This window comes from Macaca fascicularis, chromosome 14 (genome assembly GCF_037993035.2).
Source record: "Macaca fascicularis isolate 582-1 chromosome 14, T2T-MFA8v1.1".
NCBI classification, from domain to species: domain Eukaryota; kingdom Metazoa; phylum Chordata; class Mammalia; order Primates; family Cercopithecidae; genus Macaca; species Macaca fascicularis.
This window is the reverse complement of record NC_088388.1, coordinates 92,737,457-92,758,930: the sequence shown is the minus strand read 5'-3', so window position 1 is coordinate 92,758,930 and position 21,474 is coordinate 92,737,457. Positions and strand designations below refer to the sequence as shown.

General features: G+C 39.6%; 1 protein-coding gene and 2 non-coding genes across 17 annotated transcripts in view; all 3 read right to left on the bottom strand.

Moving 5' to 3' along the window:
* CEP295 (centrosomal protein 295) overlaps positions 1-21,474 on the bottom strand; it is a 69,998-nt gene that overhangs the window by 8,077 nt on the left and 40,447 nt on the right. For 10 of the 15 annotated variants that reach the window (XR_012423606.1, XR_012423609.1, XM_074015069.1 and 7 more), the window contains 5 exons: positions 20,643-20,820; positions 20,367-20,510; positions 16,666-16,818; positions 842-942; positions 198-294 (listed from right to left, as the gene is read on the bottom strand). Coding sequence is in view for 11 of the 15 variants with exons in the window: in XM_074015069.1 (XP_073871170.1) it covers positions 198-294; positions 842-942; positions 16,666-16,818; positions 20,367-20,510; positions 20,643-20,820 (673 nt within the window). In the remaining 4 variants the exon portion in view is untranslated. Of the gene's footprint in view, positions 1-197; positions 295-841; positions 943-3,431; positions 3,584-11,251; positions 11,531-16,665; positions 16,819-20,366; positions 20,511-20,642; positions 20,821-21,474 lie in introns of those variants that run through there. The other 5 variants (XR_012423607.1, XM_065528853.1, XM_074015068.1 and 2 more) reach the window with 3 other exon arrangements.
* Positions 382-451, bottom strand: LOC123568944 (small nucleolar RNA U2-30). The gene has a single exon (XR_006692495.1). It is a non-coding gene; the product is annotated as a small nucleolar RNA U2-30 (small nucleolar RNA).
* LOC123568945 (small nucleolar RNA U2-19) lies at positions 631-710 on the bottom strand. Its single transcript, XR_006692496.1, has one exon. It is a non-coding gene; the product is annotated as a small nucleolar RNA U2-19 (small nucleolar RNA).

Below are 21,474 nucleotides of genomic sequence, written 5' to 3'. Positions count from 1 at the left end.
CTCAAGTGATCCTCCCACCTCAAGGTGCTGGGATTACAGGCATGAGCCACCACGCCCAGCCATACTTTACTTTTGAAATTTAGAGTAACAGTTCCCCAAGGTGTATCACGAAAAACCAATGCTTCCTTCCATCACTGTATTGCAACTCAACTGGTGCTGGTCTTTCAACTTATTTATAAACATTTTGACCTTATTACCTGGATCTGTAAGGCTCAAATCTGTGTTTTCATAACTTAAAAGGCTTCCAGTGGAAACGGTTACTGAAGATAATGGCTCATGAGAAAGTGTTTTAGCCTAGAAATTAAGGGGAATATCAGATCACAATGTAGCAAGTAGTATGTAGGAAAACCCCAAATCACCAACCCCAGCAGTTGTCATTTCTGAGCTCAGGTCAAGTGTAGAAACCTTCATAGTTACAAAGATCAGTAGTAAAACCTTTTCATCATTGCCCAGAAATGATTAGGCTTTCATAGACATACATACGCACCCCCCCACCCTCAATCTCATTCATTCCTACAGCTGTTATCTTTATAAACACATGTGCATGCACACACACACACATACACACACCCACACACACACACTCCCAACATATGCCCTTATTGTTTTACATTGTTTTATAGTTTTGCTTCTCAGAACTGTAGAGATCATGCATCAGGTAGACTGGAAAGCCTTCTGATGCTCAGATTTGGCTAGTTTCATCATTGATCCACTTCAGTAAAAGCAGATCTCAGATAATATGGACTTTAATGTTATAATATAGCTTCTGTAAACTAAACAGAAGACAATTATCAAAGCCAAACAGCTCTAAAAATCGAGTGAACATTAAGACATTACTAACCTTATCATCTGGCTTCACAGTTGGACCCAAATATGTATGTTCTTCCTCCACAGCATAACTTAACACTGCATGATTTTCAACAACAGATTCCTTCACCTTAACTGAAAAACGGATTTTGGAGTTCAACATGGGAGAAAAATATAGTTGGGATAGGACAAATCAAATTCTTAGCACCACAGGACACCATTCCCTGCTTTTCTACAATCTACTTTCTCATTTTGCTTCTTAAAGTTGTATTTTCTTAGATGAAAGAAAAAATTCACCTTATTTGTTAAAAACATTTCACTAGTCAGTTTTTCCTGGAAAACTGTGGCTATTGTTATTTTATGAATAAAATGCTTTAAGAAATTTGAATATTAGGTCTACAAGCTAGAAAAGAACCAGTGTGATGAGAAATGCTTTTGCCACTATTTTAAGTGGAAAAGCAAGAATATTAAATCATAAACACAGTATCGTCCTAAAGATGAGAAAACATGCATATAAAAGAGACAATAAAGAAAACACCAGTGCCAGGCACAGTGGCTTACACCTGTAATCCCAGCACTTTGGGAGGCTGAGGTGGGCGGATCACTTGAGCTCAAGAGTTCCAGACCAGCCTAGGCAACATGGTGAAACCTCATCTCTACAAAAATTACAAAAGTTAGCCCGGCGTGATGGCAGGCACCTGTAGTCCCAGCTACTCAGGAGACTGAGGTGGAAGGGCGGCTTGCTTGAGCCTGGGAGGCAGAGGTTGTAATGAACCAAGAATGTGCCATTGCACTCCAGCCTCTGCAACAGAGCCAAACTGTCTCAAAAAAACACACCAAACTGTAGCCAGTGGTTGTTTATGAATGGTAGCACAAGGAGTAATTTTTACTTGTACTGTACCTTTTAGTGCCTTCTATTATTTTATTTCATTATTTTAGAGACAGAGTCTTGTTGTTTCCCAGGCTGGTCTTGAACTCCTAGCCTGAAGTGATCCTCCTGCCTTAGCCTCCTGTGTAGCTGGGATTATAGGCATGAGCCACTACGCCCAGCTTTTTTTTTTACAGCTTTCTAAATTCACAATGAACGTATATTACTTTTATGATGAATTATTCCTAATTATATTTGATATATTAAAACATTAAAATTATACTTTCTGTCTCATATTAACAACTCATGTATTATGAGCTTATTTTCCTTCTTATTCCAAGTGACCAACTGACACTTGTGCGAAAGCTCACCAAGACATATTGTAGTCTGTGGCTCTGAAAAATACAATTAAAACTGCTTCACTGAATATAAACAAAATTCTGCTTCATAATCTCAATGATATTAGAAGGTATGCACATTAGAGGCATATTTCTTAAATGTTTAAGAATTATTAATCATTCATTTTATTTTTTTAAAGACTAATCAAGTGCAGTAGTGAGAAGAGGGAAAAGAATATAACAAAGAGTTCGATCTGTGACTGTAAATAATCAATTGAGATAACTCATTACATTCGGACCAGGAGAATTAGTTTTCAAATGTAGACCTAGTAAACAAACAGATAGGCACGGTGGCTCACCCCTGTAGTCCCAGCAACTCAGGAGGTTGAGGTTGGAGGATTGCTTAAGGTCAGTAGTTTCAGACCAGTCTGTACAACCTAGGAAGACCTCATCTCTACAAAAAAATAAAAAATTAGCTGGGCATGGTGGCATGCTCCTGTAATCCTAGCTATCTCGGAGGCTGAGGCAGGTGGATGGTTTGAGCCCAGGATTTTGGATTTTGAATGAGCTATGACACCACTGCACTCCAGCCTGGGCAACAGTGTGAACAACTGTGCCTTGAAACAAAATAAAACAAAAAAAACAGGAAAAAATAATAAAATAATAAAATAAAAATTAAAAAAACCTCACACACACACGTACACATCTATCTGTGAGTACAGATATTTATTCATAAAATAATATATATTATGGTTAATGAAGCAGAAACAAAGCTAATAGCAAATCTTTGTCTTTTTTTTTTTTTTGAGACAGAGTCTCACTCTGTTACCCAGGCTAGAGTGCAGGGGCACAATCTTGGCTCACTGCAACCTCTGCCTCCCAGGTTCAAGAGATTCTTCTGCCTCAGCCTCCCGAGTAGCTGGGACTAGGTGCGCACCAGCACGCCTGGCTAATTATTGTATTTTTAGTAGAGATGGGGTTTCACCATATTGGCCAGGCTGGTCTTGAACTCATTCCTTGTGATCTGCCCACCTCGGCCTCCCAAAGTGCTGGGATTACAGATGTGAGCCACCGCGCCTGGCTGATATTTGTCTTTAAATGCAATATATTTTTTGGATGACAGGGTCTTGCTCTGTCGCCCAGGTTGGCTGGTGAAATTTTATAGTGAGATTTTATTTTTTCTTCTATTCGTAAGCAGCTCATTTTAAAAGCTAACTGGGAAATGAGAAGCTAATCTGGGTTGTTCAATTCAATAATAATAATTACAATTACTTACTGTTATCTGTAATATAACTAGAAGACTCCCTCAGTGGAGGGATGAATGAATAAGACAGCATTTGTGTAGTAGTAAGAAGTGAAAAATAAAAGTGAGAGAAAGGAGCAAGATCAGAGTCACTGAAGATGTTCAAAGATTCAGTGGATAGGTCCCTGAAAGCTGAAGAGAAATAACTGTCATATTTGGGATGTGGTTCACTGATAACAGTTCCTAAAAAGGGAAAGTGACATAATGAAAGTAACACCTTACTGTTATCTTTTCATGCCATGCAGGAAAGCACCATTTCCTGTTTTCCTACAAAGGCAGACAGTACAAAGCTTGCAGTTAGTGGCTCCATCTTAAAAAATCTATTAAATCAAGGTGTGGGGTGGAAACAATGGAACAGTAGTAACAAGACAGACCTTTCTAAAATGGAAACAATCTGGGCCAGGCGTGGTGGCTCACGCCTATGATCCCAACACTTTGGGACGCCAAGGTGAGAGGACTGCTGAAGCCTAGGAGGAGTTCAAGACCAGTCTGGACAGCACAGTGAGACCCTGTCTCTACAAAAAATTAAAAAATTAGCCGTTGGGGTGGTGCATGCCTGTAGTCCTAGCTACTCAGGAGGCTGAGGTGGGAGGATCAATTTAGCCTGGGAGGTCAAGGCAGCAATGAGCTGTGGTTGTGCCACTGCACTCTAGCCTAGGTGACAGAGCAAGACCCTGTCTCAAAATAGAATAAAATAAAATTGAAACAATCTGAATCTGGGAATGATTCTGAGAAAGAGAAAAGGTGTCCCTGGTATCCAGGAGCTGACCAGACACTATCAGGTAGGCCCTGGTGTTCTGTTAAACATCAACAATTCCATGGAATGCCAATCTCAGAAACGGCCACTCTGTGACCATGATAAAGAAAAAAAAAATGAGACCCTTTGTAACCACATCTGAACACAGACAAAACCATGAATACTGTCTAAACCACAAGAATGGCCAAGCATTCCCTCATCCTGGCTAATAGGAGTGACTGCTGCTGTTTTACCAGTTACAACTTTAGCTTCACTTCCATTCATACCACCTCCCAGATAAGAACTTTTCAGGTACCGAAACAGAATTACACCTGCTTCCTGACAACATCCAATACTAATAATCAAAAAGCCCTGTTTCCTCGAATCCTTCTCCCAATCCCCTAAAACAAGCACAAATCCTGTAAGTCCTTTCTAAATATCCATTTACTGAGATGCCTCGTGGTTGCCCAGGGTATGCATTCCCCCTCACTGCAACAGGTCAGCCACTCAGCTTTGTTCAACTATAGTTGTGTTCCTCGTAGTCTTCAGCTAGAGGATATCAACGAGTAGAATAAAAAGAAAATGCAAATATCCATTGTGTAAATAAAAAAGAGTAATGCGGGGGCGGGGTGGGGGTAGAGCAAGAGAGATGAATAGAAGCTTCCACCAACTGTCCTCATCACAGGAACTTCAAAGTTGGCAACTGAGGTGGGAAATTAAAGAAAAATAAAATTAAAGAGAAATAAGCTTTCCTGTATTAGGCTGACTTGTCCCAGAGGCAGCAACAGGCACAGCCCAGACCCAGGAAAAGTCTTAATAATATTATCTAATGTGCTCTGGAGACTCTCCCTCCCAGCACTCCCTCAACATAAGGAGAAGAAAAACAAGTTTTCCTTTGTTTTATAGTATGAGTTTATAGATTCTTGTTCTCTGTAACTAATAACTTCAAGTATTCTGTTTTTTTTTGAGACGGAGTCTTGCTCTGTCGCCCAGGCCGGAGTGCAGTGGCGCGATCTCAGCTCACTGCAAGCTCTGCCTCCTGGGTTCACACCATTCTCCTGCCTCAGCCTCCCGAGTAGCTGGGACTACAGGTGCCCGCCACCACGCCCGGCTAATTTTTTTGTATTTTTAGTAGAGACAGAGTTTCACCGTGTTAGCTAGGATGGTCTCGATCTCCTGACCTTGTAATCTGCTGGCCTCAGACTCCCAAAGTGCTGGAATTACAGGCGTGAGTCACGTGCCTGGCCAAGTATTCTGTTTTATCTAAGAATTACAACGAAGGTCATGAGAAGCCTAAGCAGGCCTGAACTACAGCTGTCTGGGCACCATAGTGAAGGTTATGAGATAAACCAGTGCAAGGCTCTTCAGAGCAAAACTAGATAATGGACATCCGGGCTGCATAGCAACGGTTTATGAACCTGTTACAATTTGATTAACTGTCTTTGTCCTGCCTCTGTATCCCTGCTTTCACGCTGCTGTAAGCTTGCTTGGAGCTAGCCCACCCTCTTTTGTGAAATGTGTATAAAAGCCAAGTACTGTCTTTGTTCTGCGCCCAGTCTTTGGACATTGAGTCTGCTGGGTCTGAGTGCACTCAATAATAAAGACATCCTCCTGTATACACCCCAAGTACTGTATACATCCTTCTGTATACACTCTCTCTGGTCCTCCTGTATATACCCCAAGTACTGTATACATCCTCCTGTATACACTCTCTCTGGTCCTCCTGATTCCGCAACACCAACTATATAAAAAAGTACCTTCATATGAACCAAAAATCAGGTGAGCAATCACAGTACTTGGTTTTCACTTCATATCACTGACAGAGGCACTGAAGAGGACAGCAAAGACAGTCTTGAAATGCCAACACCACCCTTCCCTCATCTCCAGACAGTGGCCACATGGTGCGGAAAGAGAATCTGCATGCTTGGGGGAAGGAGAGCCCAGCCATTCTGGGACTTTGCATTGGAACTCAGTGTGGCCAGCACCAGGCAGAACTCAGCAAATGCCCATGGAGGGAGCATTTAGACCAGCCCTAGCCAGAGGGGAAGTACCCACTCTAGCAGTTGGAAGTTGAGTTTTGGCAACTCTTGTCACTGCGGGCTAAATTTAGTGCCCTGGAGTCCTAAATAAACTTGAAAGGCTGTTTAGGCCACAAAGACTGCAACTCCTAGGCAAGTCCTAGTGCTGTGCTGGGCTCAGAGCCTGTAGACTTGGAGGGGTCACACGACCTAGTGAAAACCAGCTAGGGTGGCGAAGGGAGTGCTTGTGCCACCCCTCCCCAAATCCCAGGCAGCACAGCTCACAGCTTCAAAAGAGACCCCCTCCTTTGGCTTGAGGAGAGAAGGGGGAAGAATAAAGAGGACTTTGTTTTGCAAACTGAATACCCACTCAGTCACAGAAGAATAAGACACTGGGCGGATTTATGAGGTCCCCATACTAGGACCTAGCTGTTGGACGACATTTATAGACACATCCTGGGCTAGAAGAGAATCTGCTGCCTTGAAAGGAAGGATCCAGTCCTGGCAGGACTCATCACCTGCTGACTAAAAAGTCCTTGGGTCCTAGCAGTGGAAGCCAGGTAGTATATGCCATGGGCCTTAGGTGAGGACTCTGAGACATGCTGGCTTCATGTGTGACCCAGCATATTCATAGCTGTGATGGCTATAAGAGACTCCTGTTTGAGAAAAGCAGAGGGAAGAATAAAGGGGACTTTGCCTTGCAGTTGAGGTACCAGCTTGGCCACAGTGGGGAGTAGCACCAAGTGGGATCTTGAGGTCCCCGATTCCAGGCCTTGGCTCTTAGATGCCATCTCTGTTGCAAGAAGTCAGGGACCTCAAACGGAGGGACCGGCTGAAGCAGCGGCAGAACCACATAAATTGTGAAGATTTCATGGACATTTATTAGTTCCCCAAATTAATACTTTTATAATTTCTTACGCCTGTCTTTACTGCAATCTCTGAACATAAATTGTGAAGATTTCATGGACATTTATCACTTCCCCAATCAATACTCTTGTGATCTCCTATGCCTGTCTTTAATCTCTTAATCCCGACATCTTCGTAAGCTGAGGATGTATGTTGCCTCGGGACCCTGTGATGATTGTGCTAACTGCACAGATTGTTTGTAGAGCATGTTGTGTTTAAACAATATGAAATTTGGGCACCTTAAGAACTGGATAACAGCGATTTTCAGGGAACAAGGGAGATAACCTTAAAGTCTGGCTGCCTGTGGGCCAGGCAGGACAGAGCCATATTTCTCTTACTGAGGGAAGAGAGAGACCCTCTCTTATTGTTTTATATTGTTTTATACTCAGTACCTGTTTTAAGAAAAAAAAACAAGAAAGTGAAACCAGATAGGCAGCCTGGCGCCAGGCTCGAAACCAGGCCGGGGCCTGCCTGGCCTAAACCTAGTAGTTAAAAATCAACTACATTGTATAGAAGAATATTGTGAAACTCCCTGTTCTGTTCTGTTTCACTCTGACCACCAGTGCATAAAACCCCTGTTACATATCCCTTAGATTGCTCAATCAATCACGACCTTTCATGTAAAATCTTTAGTATTGTGAGACCTTAAAAGGGACAGAAATTGTGCGCTCGGGGAGCTCAGATTTTAAGACGGTAGCTTGCCGATGGTCCCAGCTAAATAAAGCCCTTCCTTCTACAACTCGGTGTCTGAGAGGTTTTGTCTGCGGCTCATCCTGCTACATTATTACCGAAAACGGGTAAGAGAAATGTTGCTGAATTCTTTCCCCAATAAGGAATATTAATAATAAACAGCCACAGGAAAAGACTGCATTCCCAGGGTGGGGCCTCTAAAATGGCTGCTCTGGGAGCGTCTGCCTTTATGCAGTTGTAGATAGGGATGAAGCACATCCTAGTCTCCTGCGGCGCCCCCAGGCTTGCTAGGATTAGGAAATTCCAGCCTGGCGAAGTCTCATCAGACCGGTTCTCTGCTCTTGAACCCTGACAATGCATGCACAGCAGGACATGGAAGTTCATTAGTGATTCTAGTTTCTCCCTGACCTGCTGCCTTGTGATCTTTTGTTGCCCTTGAAGCATGTGATCTCTGTGACCCACACCCTATTCGTGCACTCCCTCCCTTTTGAAAATTGCTAATAAGAACTTGCTGGTTTTACGGCTCAGGGGGCATCACGGAACCTGCCAACATATGATGTCTCCCCTGGATACCCAGCTTTAAAATTTCTCTCTTTTGTACTGTCTCCCTTTATTTCTCAGACCGGCCAACACTTAGGGAAATAGAAAAGAACCTATGTGAAATATCGGGGGCTGGTTTCCCCCGATACTGAACCTACCCTGGGTCAGAGAGGAGGAAGCCCACTGCCCTGAAGAGTCCCATGCCTGGCAGCATTCACAACAAGCTAACTGAAGAGCCACTGGGCCTTAAGTGATTATCAGTAGTACCATGACAGTACTCTCCATAGGCCTGTGGTGGTGGTGGACAAGGGGAGACTCCTTTGCCTAGGGAAGGGAAGGGAACAGTGGAAAGGACTTTTGGTTTTGGTGCCTGCTTAGCCACAGTAGAGTACCCGATAGAGTTCTAAAGATTCTGATTCCAGGCACTGGCTCCCAGACAACACCTCTGCATTTGCCCAGGGCCACTTGCCGCCCTGAAGGGAAGGATGTAAGACGAGCTGGCTTCACCACCTGCTGACTGCAGAGCCCTAGGGCCTTGAATGAAGGCCTTGATGGTAGGCAGGTAGTGGTTGCAGTGGGCCTTGGCAAGACCCAGTAGTGTGCTGGGTCAGGTCTGACCCAGCACAGTCCCAGAGATGATGGCTACAGGGGTACTTGTGTCACCCCTCTCCCAGCTCCAGGCAGCTCAGCACAGATAGAGAGATAGAGATAGAGATAGAGAGAGAGAGAGAGAGAGAGAGAGAGAGAGAGACTATTTGTTTGGGAGACAGGAAGGTAAAGAATAAGTCTCTGCTGGGTAGACCAGAGAATTCTTCTGGATCTTATCCAAGACCACCAAGGCAGTACCTCTATGAGTCTGCAAGAACTACAGTGTTACTGAGCTTGTGGTATCCCCTAATGAAGACATGGCTGCAGGGACCAAAAACTTAGATCACAACACTGAAGTCCCTTTGAATACTCAGAAAACTGTACCAAGATGGATGGGTACAAGCAAGCCCAGACTGCAAAGACTATAAGAAATACCTAACTCTTGGCAGGGCATGGTGGCTCACGCCGGTAATTCTAGCACTTTGGGAGGCTGAGGCGGGTGGAACATGAGGTCAAGAGATTGAGACCATCCTGGCCAACATGGTGAAACCCCGTCTCTATTAAAAATACAAAAATTATCTGGGCGTGGTGGCACGTGCCTGTAGTCCCAGCTACTTGGGTGGCTGAGGCAGGAGAATTGCCTCAACCTGGGAGGCAGAAGTTGCAGTGAGCTGAGATCGTGCCACTGCACTTCAGCCTGGTGACAGAACAAGACTCCGTCTCAAAAAAAAAAAAAAAAAAAAAAAAGAAAAAGAAAAAAATACCTAACTTTTTAATGCCCTGGTACAAATGAACATCTACAAGCATTAAGACCATACAGGAAAACATGACCTCGCCAAACTAAATAAGGGACAAGGGGCCAATCCCAGAGACACAGATATGTGACATTTCAGACAGAGAATTCAAAGATAGCTGTTTTGAGGAAACAAAGAAACTCAAGATAACACAGAGAAGGAATTCAGAATCTTATCAGATAAATAAAATGAAGACAGTGAAACAGTTAAAAAGAATCAAGCAGAAATTCTGGAGCTGAAAAATGCAATGGACATACTGAAGAATGGATCAGTCTCTTAATAGTAGAACTGATCAAGCACAAGAATGAATTACTGAACTTGAAGACAGGTTATTTGAAAACGCACAGAGGAGACAAAAGATAAGAGAATTAAAAAGAATGAAGCACGCCTACAAGATCTAGAAAATAGCTTTAAAAGGGTAAATCTACAAGTTATTGGCCTTAAAGAAAAGGTAGAGAGACAGGGAGAGAAAGTATGTTCAAAGGGATAATAATAGAGAACTTCCCAAACCTAGTGGAAAATATCAATATTCAAGTACAAGAGGAATAGAGAACACCAAGCAGATTTAACCCAAGGAAGACTACCTTAAGGCATTGAATAATCAAATTCCCAAAGGTGAAGGATAAAGAAAGAATCCTAAAAGCAGCAAGAGAAAAAGAAACAAATAATATACAATGGAGCTCCAATGTCTGGCAGCAGACTTTTCAGTGGAAACCTTACAGGCCAGGAGAGAGTGGCATGACACATTAAAAGTGCGGAAGGAAAAAAACTTTTACCCTAGAATAGTATATCTGGCAAAAATATCCATCAAAAGTAAAGGTGAAACAAAGACTTTCCTAGACAAATAAAAGCTGAGGGATTTCATCAAAACCAGACCTGTCCTACAAGGGATAATCAAGGGGGTTCTTCAATAGGAAAGAAAACATTAGTAAGCAATAAAAAATGATCTGAAGGTACAAAAATCATTGGTAATAGTACACAGAAATACACAGAATATTATAAAACTGTAATTGTTTTGTGTAAACTAATCATACTTAAACAGAAAGACAAAAAGATGAACAGATAAAAAATAATAAGTACAACTTTTCAAGATATAGACAGTACAATAAGACATAAATAGAAACAACAGAAAGTTAAAAAGCAGGGACACAAAGTTGAAGTACAGGGTTTTTATTAGTTTTCTCTTTGCTTGTTTATGCAGTCATTGTTAAGTTGTCATCAGTTTTAAATAATGGGTTATAAGATATTATCTGCAAGCTTCAGGGTAACCTCAAAAACATACAACAGATACACAAAAAACAAAAGGCAAGAAATCAAAACATACCACCAGAGAAAATCACCTTCACTAAAACAACAATAACAACAACAAAACAGAAGAAAGAAAAGTAGGAAGAGAAGACCACAAAATAACCAGAAAACAAATAACAAAGTGACAAAAGTAAATCATTACTTATCAATAATAACATTCAATGTAAAAGGACTAAACTCTCCAAGCAAAAGACATACTGTGGCTCAATGGCTAAAAAAAAACAAGATCCAATGATCCAATGATCTGTTACCTATAAGAAATACACTTCACCTATAAAGAAACACAGACTGAAAACAAAAACATGGAAAAAGAGGCAAATGGAAACCAAAAAACAGCAGGAGTAGCAATACTTACATCAGAAAAAATAGACTTTGGCCGTGTGGTGGCTTATGCCTGTAATCCCAGCAGTTTGGGAGGTCCAGGTGGGCAGATCACCTGAGGTCAGGAGTTCGAGACCAGACTGGCCAATATGGCAAAACCCTATCTCTACTAAAAATACAAAAATTAGCCAGATGTGGTGACACATGCCTGTAATCCAAGCTACTTGGGAGGCTGAAGCAGGAGAATCGCTTGAACCCAGGAGGCGGAGGTTGTAGTGAGCCAAGATCCTACCACTGTACTCCATACTCCAGCCTCGGTGACAGAGAAAGAAAAAAAAAAAAGACTTCAAGACAAAAACCATAGAAAGAGAAAAAGCAGATCATTATATAATGAAAAGGGGTTAGTTCAGCAAGAGGATATAACAATTATAAATATATATGCACCCAACACTGGAGCATCCAGATATATAAGGCAAATATTATTACAGCTAAAGAGATAGCTAGACCCCAGTAAAATAATAGCTAGAGATCTCAACATCCCACTTTTAGCATTGGACAGATCTTCCAGACAGAAAATCAACAAAGAAGCATTGGGCTTAATCTTCACCATAGACCAAATGGACCTAATAGATATTTACAGAACATTTCATCCAATGGCTACAGAATACATAGTCTTCTCCTCAGCACATGTATCATTGTCAGAGATAGACCACATGTTAGGCCACAAAACAAGGCTTAAAACATTCAAAACAAACAAACAAAAAAACTCAAATAGCCCAGGGGTGGTGACTCACGCCTGTAATCCCAGCACTTTGGGAGGCTGAGGTGGACGGATCACTTGTTCCTGGGCGGTCAGGAGTTTGAGACCAGCCTGGCCAATATGGTTGAAACTCCATCTATACTAAAAATACAAAAATTAGCTAAGCATGGTGGCACATGCCTGCAGTCCCAGTTATTCGGGAGGCAGAGGCAGAAGAATTGCCTTAGCCCGGGAGGTTGAGGCTGCAGTGGGACAAGATCGTGCCACTGCACTCCAGCCTGGATATCAGAGCTAGACTCTGTCTCAAAACAAAAACAAAAACAAAAACAAAACTGAAATAATAACACTTATCTTTTCTGACCACAGTGGAATAAAACTAGAAACCAGTAACAAGATAAAAACTATACAAACACATGGAAATTAAAGCAGTAGGCTCCTGGATGACCAGTGGGTCAATGAAGAGACTAACAAAGAAACTGAAAATTTCTTGAAACAAATGATAATGGAGACACAACATACCCAAACTTATGAAATACAGTAAAAGCAGTATTAAGAGGGAAATTTATAGCTATAAGTATCTACATAAAACAAGAAGAAAAAATTCAAATGAACTACCTAAAAATGCATCTTAAAAAACTAGAAAAGCAAGAGTAAATCAAACCTAAGGTTGGTGGAAGAAAAGAAACAATAAAGATCAGAGGAGAAATAAATGAAAGGGAAATGAATAAAATAATGCAAAAGATCAAGAAACCAAAAATTGGTTTTATGAAAAGATTTTAAAAACTGACAAATCTTTAGCCAGACTAATTATAAAAAAAAGGAGAAGACCCAAATAAATAAAATCAGAAATGAAAAAGGAGACATTATAACAGGTACCACAGAAATTTAAAGGATCATTAGAGACTACTATTAGCAACTATATGCCAAAATTGGAAAACTAGAAGAAATGAATAAATTCCTAGACACATACAACCTACCAAGGTTGAACCATGAAGAAATCCAAAACCTGAGTAGACCAAGAACGAGTAATGAGATCAAAGCTGAAATAAAAAGTCTCCCAGCAAAGAAAAGCTCAGGACACCATCACTTCACCACTGAATTTTACTGAACACTTAAAGACAAACTAATACCAATCCCACTCAAACTATTCTGAAAAACAGAAGAGGAAGAAATACTGCCAAACTCATTCCGCAAGGCCAGTATTTCCCTAATCTCAAAACCAGACAAAGACGCAATAAAATAAAATTTACAAGTCAATATCTCTGATGCATACTGATGCAAAAATCCTCAATAAAATACTAGCAATCAAATTCAACAACACATTAAAAAGATCATTCACTACGACCAAGTGGAATTTATTCCGGGGATGCAAGGATGGTTCAATGTATGCAAAACAAACAATGTGATATATCCTATCAACAGAATGAAGGACAAAAACCACATGATCATTTCAATGGATGCTGGAAAAGCATCTGATAAAATTCAACATTCCTTCATGATAAAAACCTTAAAAAACTGGGTACAGAAGGAATATACCACAATAAAAGCCATATATGACAGACCCACAGCTAGTATCATACCAAATAGGGAAAAACCTGAAAGCCTTTCCTCTAAGATCTGAAACACAAGGATGCCCACTTTCACCACAGCATTTTTATATGCCAAAAGCACATCACCTGAAAAAGAAATCAAGAAAGTAATCCCATTTACTACAGCTACAAAGAAAATTAAATACCTAGGAATTAACAAAAGAAGTGAAAGATTTCTACAACGAAAATTGTAAAAGATTGATGGAAGAAATTAAAGAGGACACACAAAAAATGGAAAGATATTCCATGTTCCTGGATTGGAAGAATTCCAACATTATTAAAATGTCCATACTATCCAAAACAATCTGCAGATTCAATGCAAGCCCTATCAAAATACCAATGACATTCTTCATAGAAATAGAAAAAAAATCTTAAAATTTATATGCGACCACAAAAGACCCAGAATAGCCAAAGCTATCCTGAGCAAAAAGAACAAAACTGGAGGAATCTACCTAACTTCAAATTATACTACAGAGTTACAGTAATCAAAAAAGGATGGTACTAGCATAAAAATAGACACACACAGATCAATGGAACAGAATAGAGAACCCAGGGACAATTTCATACATTTACTGTGTACTCAGTTTTGAGAAAGGTGCCAAGAACATACATGGAGGAACAGAGAGTCTCTTCAGTAAATGGTGCTGGGAAAACCGGATATCCATATACAGAAGAATAAAACTAGACCCCTGTCTCTCACCATATACAAAAATCAAACCAAAATGGATTTAAGATTTAAATTTAAGATCTCAAACTTGAAACTACTAAAATAAAACATTGGGGAAACCCTCCAGGTCACTGGTCTGGGCAAAGGATTTCTTGAGCAATACCCCACAAGCACAGGAAACGAAAGCAAAAATGGACAAACGGAATCACATCAAATTAAAAAGCTTTTGCACAGCAAAGGAAACAATCAACCAAGTGAAGAGACAACCAATAGGATGGGAGAAAATGTTTGTAATTACCCATCCATCTGGCAAGGGATTCATAACCAGAATATATAAGGAGCTCAAACAACTCTGTAGGAAAAAATCTAATTATCTGATTAAAAAATGGGCAGAAAATCCGAACAGACATTTCTCAGAAGAATAAATGGCAAACAGGCATATGAAAAGGTGCTCAATCAACACCAATGATCACTAGAGAAATGCAAATCAAAACTACTTTGAGATATCCTCCCAGTCCAGTTAAAATGGCTTTTATCTGAGACAGGTAATAATGAATGTTGTGCAAAGATGTGGTAAGAAGGGAACACCGTTGGTGGGAATGTAAATTAGTACAACCACTATGAAGAGCAGTTTGGACGTTCCTCGAAAAACTAAAAATATTGCTACCATATGATTCAGCAATCCTGCTGCTAGGTATATACCCAAAAGAAAGGAAATCAGTATACTGAGGAGATATCTGCATTCCCATGTTAACTGCAGCCAAGATTTGGAAGTGACCTAAGTGTCCATCAACAAACAAATGGATAAAGAAAATGTGGCACACACCACAATGGAGTACAATTCAGTCATAAAAAGGAACAAGATCATGTCATCTGCAATAACATGGATGGAACTGGAGGTTATTATGTTAAGTGAAATAAGCCAGGCACAGAAAGACAAACTTCATATGTTTTCACTTATTTGTGGGAACCCAAAATTAAGACAATTGAACTCACGGAGATAGAGAGTAGAACAATGAGTTATCGGAGGCTGGGAAGTGTAGTTGGGGGTCGTTTGGGGAGTGGGGATGGTTAATGTGCATAAATAAGCAGTTAGATAGAATAAAATCTAGTATTTGCTAGCACAACAGGGTGACTATAGTGAATAATTTCATTGTACATTTTGCAATAACTAAAACTGTAATTGAATTGTTTGTAATTAAGTATAAATGCTTGAGGTGATGGATACCCCATTTACCATGATGTGAATATTATACATTGTATACCACTATCAAACTATCCCATATACCCCATAAATAGGTACACCTACTATGTAGCCACAAAAATTAAAAATTAAAAAATAATGTTTTATTTTAAAATGTCAAAAATTATAGTTCACTGAAAATTATATCCTTTACAGTTATTTTAATCCACAATTTAAAGAGGAGATATTGAAGTTAATTTTTTTATAAACCCTCAAAAGAATATCCCTTTCCTTCATCTCTCATTCCACTCAACTATAGATACAAGATATCAATTATCTAAGTAGATGTACAGCTAAAATAAAAATAAATCTGGCTATAAAACGTAACTTCTCTCTTTTTTTGAGATGGAGTCTCGCTCTGTCGCCCAGGCGGGAGTGCAGTGGCTTGATCTCGGCTCACTGCAAGCTCCACCTCCCAGGTTCACACCATTCTCCTGCCTAGCTGGGACTACAGACGCCCACCACTACACCTGCCCATTTTTTGTATTTTTAGTACAGACAGGGTTTCATGGTGTTAGCCAGGATGGTCTCAATCTCCTGACCTCATGATCTGCCAGCCTTTGCCTCCCATAGTGCTGGGATTACAGGCGTGAGCCACTGTGCCTGGCCAAAATGTAACTTCTTAAAAGATGCCTTACAACTAATAAAATAGTACTACAATTATGCTTTGTAGGATCAGTACACAAATTATATATAAAATATCCTGTGTTATATATATATATATAAATTCAGAAGTGAGAAGATTAACATTGGCTGTCTTTGGGTGTTAGGATGAAGTGATTTAAATATTTTTCCCTGTAATTATCTTTATTTTCCAAATATTTAGAAATAAACATAAATGAGCTTATTTAGAATGCCCACAGATAGACTTTTTAAAATATTTAACAGTACTTAATTAGATATGGATTGTTACAAATAAGCTTAAAGATAAAATTTACGGATGCTGCCAATTGTATAAAACTCATACCTTGATAAACTTCTTACTGGTATTTAGTAAAACAATTTAAAAGCAAAATTACTCATTTAACGACTGCATAGAAAAATATAGTAAGGGTGCATCATAACGATTCCATTAACAGCAGTAACTAAGGTTATTTACCATTTTTCACCATTACAAATAACAAAATAATAAATATCTTTTGTCCACGTATCCTTGTGCATACAATTCTACTTTCCATTTATTTCTCACCTGCTTCATCATAGTCATCACCACAGACATTCTCTTGGCCAACCTGTTGAAGACAACTAAATGGATCACAGGCCAATGGGCTCCCAAAGAAACTTTGTTCTCGGCTTATTGAGACTCTCAGGGGGTCTCTGTCTTGATAAATACCTGGTTTACCTGGGGGAAAAAAAAATTTCCACTTCAGTTTCTGGAACTATTAATAGCTAGAACTAAAGTGCCAATTTAGATTATGGGTAGAAATCTAAACCCTTAAAGACTTAAAGTACATAGCAAGAAAATAATTCCTTATCTTTCACAGTCAAGCTTTTACATTATTTGTACTCAATTTTACTAAGCTTTTAATGATGCTGCTACCTCACCACATCAGATTATGCCCCAGTATTGACTAATCACAAAGAAAATTCATGGAGAATTTACCAGCCATTATAACATGCATTCACAATTTATACATAAAGTTCAAAAATAACCACAACTAATTTGTGGTATAAGAATCAAGATATGGTTTAGAAGAGAGGGGATGATAACTGAGAAGGTAAAAGAGAAGTGTTTACTGGGTTCTCTAATGTTCCACTTCTTGACCTGGTGGTGTTTACATGGGTGTGATTACAGTGATAAACCACTGAAACAAACATGATTTGTGCACTTATTTGAAGGTTATATTTTGATAAAGCATCCCCCCAAAAACTGGGGAATTAAGGGTGCTAGGCACTACTACAAAAGGACTACATGCAGCAGGAAACTAAAAACAGAACATTTAAGACTATGTACTTGGAAGACTTATATCCCTCTCCTGAGATCCCTGTCCATCAACAACATCTCCAGAGGAAACTAAAGGTTTATTCTCCGGAGAAACCGAATCTGATACACTCTGGGGTCCAGGGGATCAGACACAGAAAGGAGGTAAGAGTGGAAGGGGGTGACAGAATGCCATAAGGAAATCAGAGGGCATTAAAACAAAGTCTGTATCCTCAATCCAGATCTCTTAGGTCTGGCTCAATAATATCAACAGCCAGGCTTATATCAAGCTTAGAAGGTATTTCTTTGAATAAACTAAACTTCCCTCAAGGAATGGAATGACAGATACTAAGGTGAGTGTCCTCTCTACAAAGCCATACTTTTTCTAATAAAGTCCAACAGCATATATGGCCCCTCACCCTGACAAAACCTCCAACTGGCCTTTTAGCATCCCGTTCAAATATGAAGATATTAGAGGAAAGGCTCTAAAGTATAAGACAGAGACAACAAAAATGAAAGAACTCAAACAAAAAATATAAAACCCCAAACCAAAAAATCCACTATAAATATTTGAAGTAGATATTCTGCATCCATGAAACAACAGCAGGATGCTATAAAAAAGGAAAATAATCAGAGAAAAAGAGTAACCTTTTAGAAACTACAATTTGATCAAAAGTTCAAAAGAAAAGTCAGAAGACAAAATTAAGAAAATTTGCCCAGAAAACAAAACCCAAAGAAAAAGAAATGAACTACAAGGAAGAGAAGAAAAAATGGAAAGATCAATATAGATCAGTATTTCTCAACCTTATTTTTATCATCCCTTAAGGAGTCTTTTTAGACTTTTCCTTTTCAAACTGCCTCTATCCTCATTCAGTTTTAATAACCACAAATATACTGCATATCTGTTTATGCATATTTGTGCTTTGTACATATAAAAAGTTTTTTTCACCTCCCCAAGAACCAATTTTTATCCCTGTAGGGGGAAAAACACCCTTGTTAAGAATGCATAGCATGGCCCATAAAACTTCCAACTAAAAGGTGTTCCACACAAAGAGAAAATAGTCCAAACTACATTATACTGAGAAGTATTTAACTGAAGTAGTAGAAAGTGGAAAGACAGACACTCTAAAAAAACTTTAAGCAAATTAAAGAAGACAATTTACTACACGAAAAAAAGTTTAGAAAAATAAAATATAATCACATAATATACTAATGAACTCAGCAGTGAAAAAGGTCTATGTATCACCATAATGATAATTTAGCTTAATTTTTGCTTAAACCCACTGCAACTATGGAAGTAAATACAAGAAGAAATACTTAAAAGACTTGAAAAGTAACTGCCTCTGGTGAGTGGTATTAAAGGGTGTGTAGGGGGCAGGAAGAACTGCTGTTTCATGTTATACCTTTGAGCGCTATTTCCCTTTTTAAATTACTTGCATGTAATATGATGATACAAGTATTACCCTAAGAAGTATGGTAAAGGCTATGATGAGAACAAGATTTCATGAGAAGGAAATCTGAATAAGTTTACCAAACAAATGACACTTACTAAGTCTTGGGAGGAAGAGAAAGATCATGAGGGCCCGGTAGTTCACCTACTGGGGGTTTTGGTAGGGATTTTAGTTCACCTACCTAGGGATCTTGACTTATTTAGACTTATTCCTAGACTTAAAAGAAACCACTGCAGTCTCAACCCCCTGAGCTTAGGTGAGTCTCCCACCTCAGCCTCCCAAGTAGCTGGAACTACAGGCAAGCGCCACCATATGGGGTTTCACTGTGTTATACCAGGTTGGTCTCAATCCTCCCATCTTAGCCTCCCAAAGTGCTGGGATTACAGGTGTGAGTCACTGCACCTGGCATACCTCCCTTAATTCTTTCAAACGCTCAGAAACACAGGTACAATATTTTATAGCTGAAGATCAAAACAGCTAATATTAACATTACAGCTTTTTTTTTCAACTACTATACTAACGAGGATACAACTTTTAAGTACCTTTCTATTGACAAAACTAATTTTCCCCTTTAAAAAATAATTTATTTTGATAAGTTTGATCGAGAAAATTATTTAGTGAATCTGAATTCTAAAAAGAATTATGAAATTCACATAAGACTATTGATTAAGAATTACAGGGATGGGTGTTTTAATATTTTTTTCTGACACCTGCATGTAGAAAGTAGTACAGTGAATAAATATATCTGTTCTAATTGACCATAAAGCCAGGATTTAAGCATAATAATCCTATAAAAATACAAGAAAAGAGCAATGAAGGTAGGAAAGTAAAAAGTGACAAAGGAAAAGAGAAAAAAAACAACCTGAGTGTATCCTAAAGAAACACATTTAGAAGGCAGACATGAAAGGAAGCAGAGGGAACAATAGTGTCAGAACACAGAAAATCAAAAAATTTTTGTCTACAATAAGTTGTTTTCCCCATAAACAAGATAAAGAAACTGTATAGTCATAGTTATTACCCATGCCACATTTCCTTAAGTCCTAATTTTAAATACTGTTTACATAAACCATTTTTTCCTTTTCATAAAAGTCAGTCTAGGTTTCTTTTTTTTTTTCCAATCTCCCTTTTCTGCTATAAGTTTAACAAAAAACATTTTACACTCTGAAAAAATGTAGACCAGGTATGGTGGCTCACGCCTGTAATCCCAGCACTTCAGAAGGCTGAGGCGAGCAGATTATCTGAGGTCAGGAGTTCAAGACCAGCCTGGCCAACACGGTGAAACCCTGTCTCTACTAAAAATACAAAAATTAGCTGGGTGTGGTGGTGGGCACCTGTAATCCCAGCTACTCGGGAGGCTGAGGCAGGAGAATTGCTTGAACCCTGAAGGTGGAGGTTGCAGTGAGCCAAGATCACACCATTGCATTCCAGCCTGGGCAACAGAGCAAGACTCCATCTCAAAAAAAAGTAGAAAACTGGCAAATTATTTAAAAATCTTATTTTATCAAACCATCTATTTACCTAGTAGAGAAGTTCTGCCACTTGCTGGTGACTCTACTTCTTGTATCGCACTAAGTTCATGCTGGTTTAAGTCCAAACCACACTTGACTTTTGCTACAGGTGGTTTTGAGAATCTTCTCCCCAGATCTCTTTCCAGATGCTCACCTATTAAGTCAATGACAAGGTTGGGTACAATACAAAATCTATTAACATACTTCTAACTTTTCTTCAACTAGCAAACTACAGGGGATGAAAACAAGGAATAATCAGTGAAATAATTAAACACAATTATCTTACCACTTTGCTTGGCACTAGTGTCGTCTGAAGCCAAATGATCATCATCAGAGTTGTTCCTATCTGCATGCCTAATGTTTTCCTGATCATTTCCTGCTAGATCTTGTGTGTTAGGAAACCACTCTCTGAGCTGTCCCATCTTCTGGGTTTTTAAATCATTTTCAACTGTGGGCTTACTTATCTGAAAAAGTGGCGATGAGGGTGGGGAAACACAAGTTGGGGGATCATGTGAAGAAGTATTCATAAGATTTTTATCTCCCTTCTTAAATTAGAAAGTCAACCAAATAAACAGTTCCATCAATCACACTTTACATTTTTATCTATATATAAAAAATAAGATATGCTTCTAATGCCAAAAGGATTTCCACTGAAAATACAACCATTTGGCCGGGTACCGTGGCTCACGTCTGTAATCCCAGCACTTTGGGAAGCCAAGGTGGGCAGGTCACCTGAAGTCAGGAGTTCAAGACCAGTCTGGCCAACATGGTAAAACCCCATCTCTACTAAAAATACAAAAATTGGCTGGACGTAGTGGTGCGTGCCCATAATCCCAGCTACTGAGGAGGCTGAGGCAGGAGAATCACTTGAAACTGGGAGGCAGAGGTTGCAGTGAGCCGAGATCGTGCCATTGCACTCCAGCCTGCAGCCTGGACAACAGAGCAAGATTTCGTCTCAAAAAAAAAAAAAAAAAAAAGAAAGAAAGAAAATACAACCATTCACAGCCTTGGACTTAAAAACTTAGTCTCCAGCCAGGTGCAGTGGCTCATGCCTGTAATCCCAGCAGTTCGGGAGGCCGAGGCGGGCAGATCATGATGTCAGGAGATTAAGACCAACC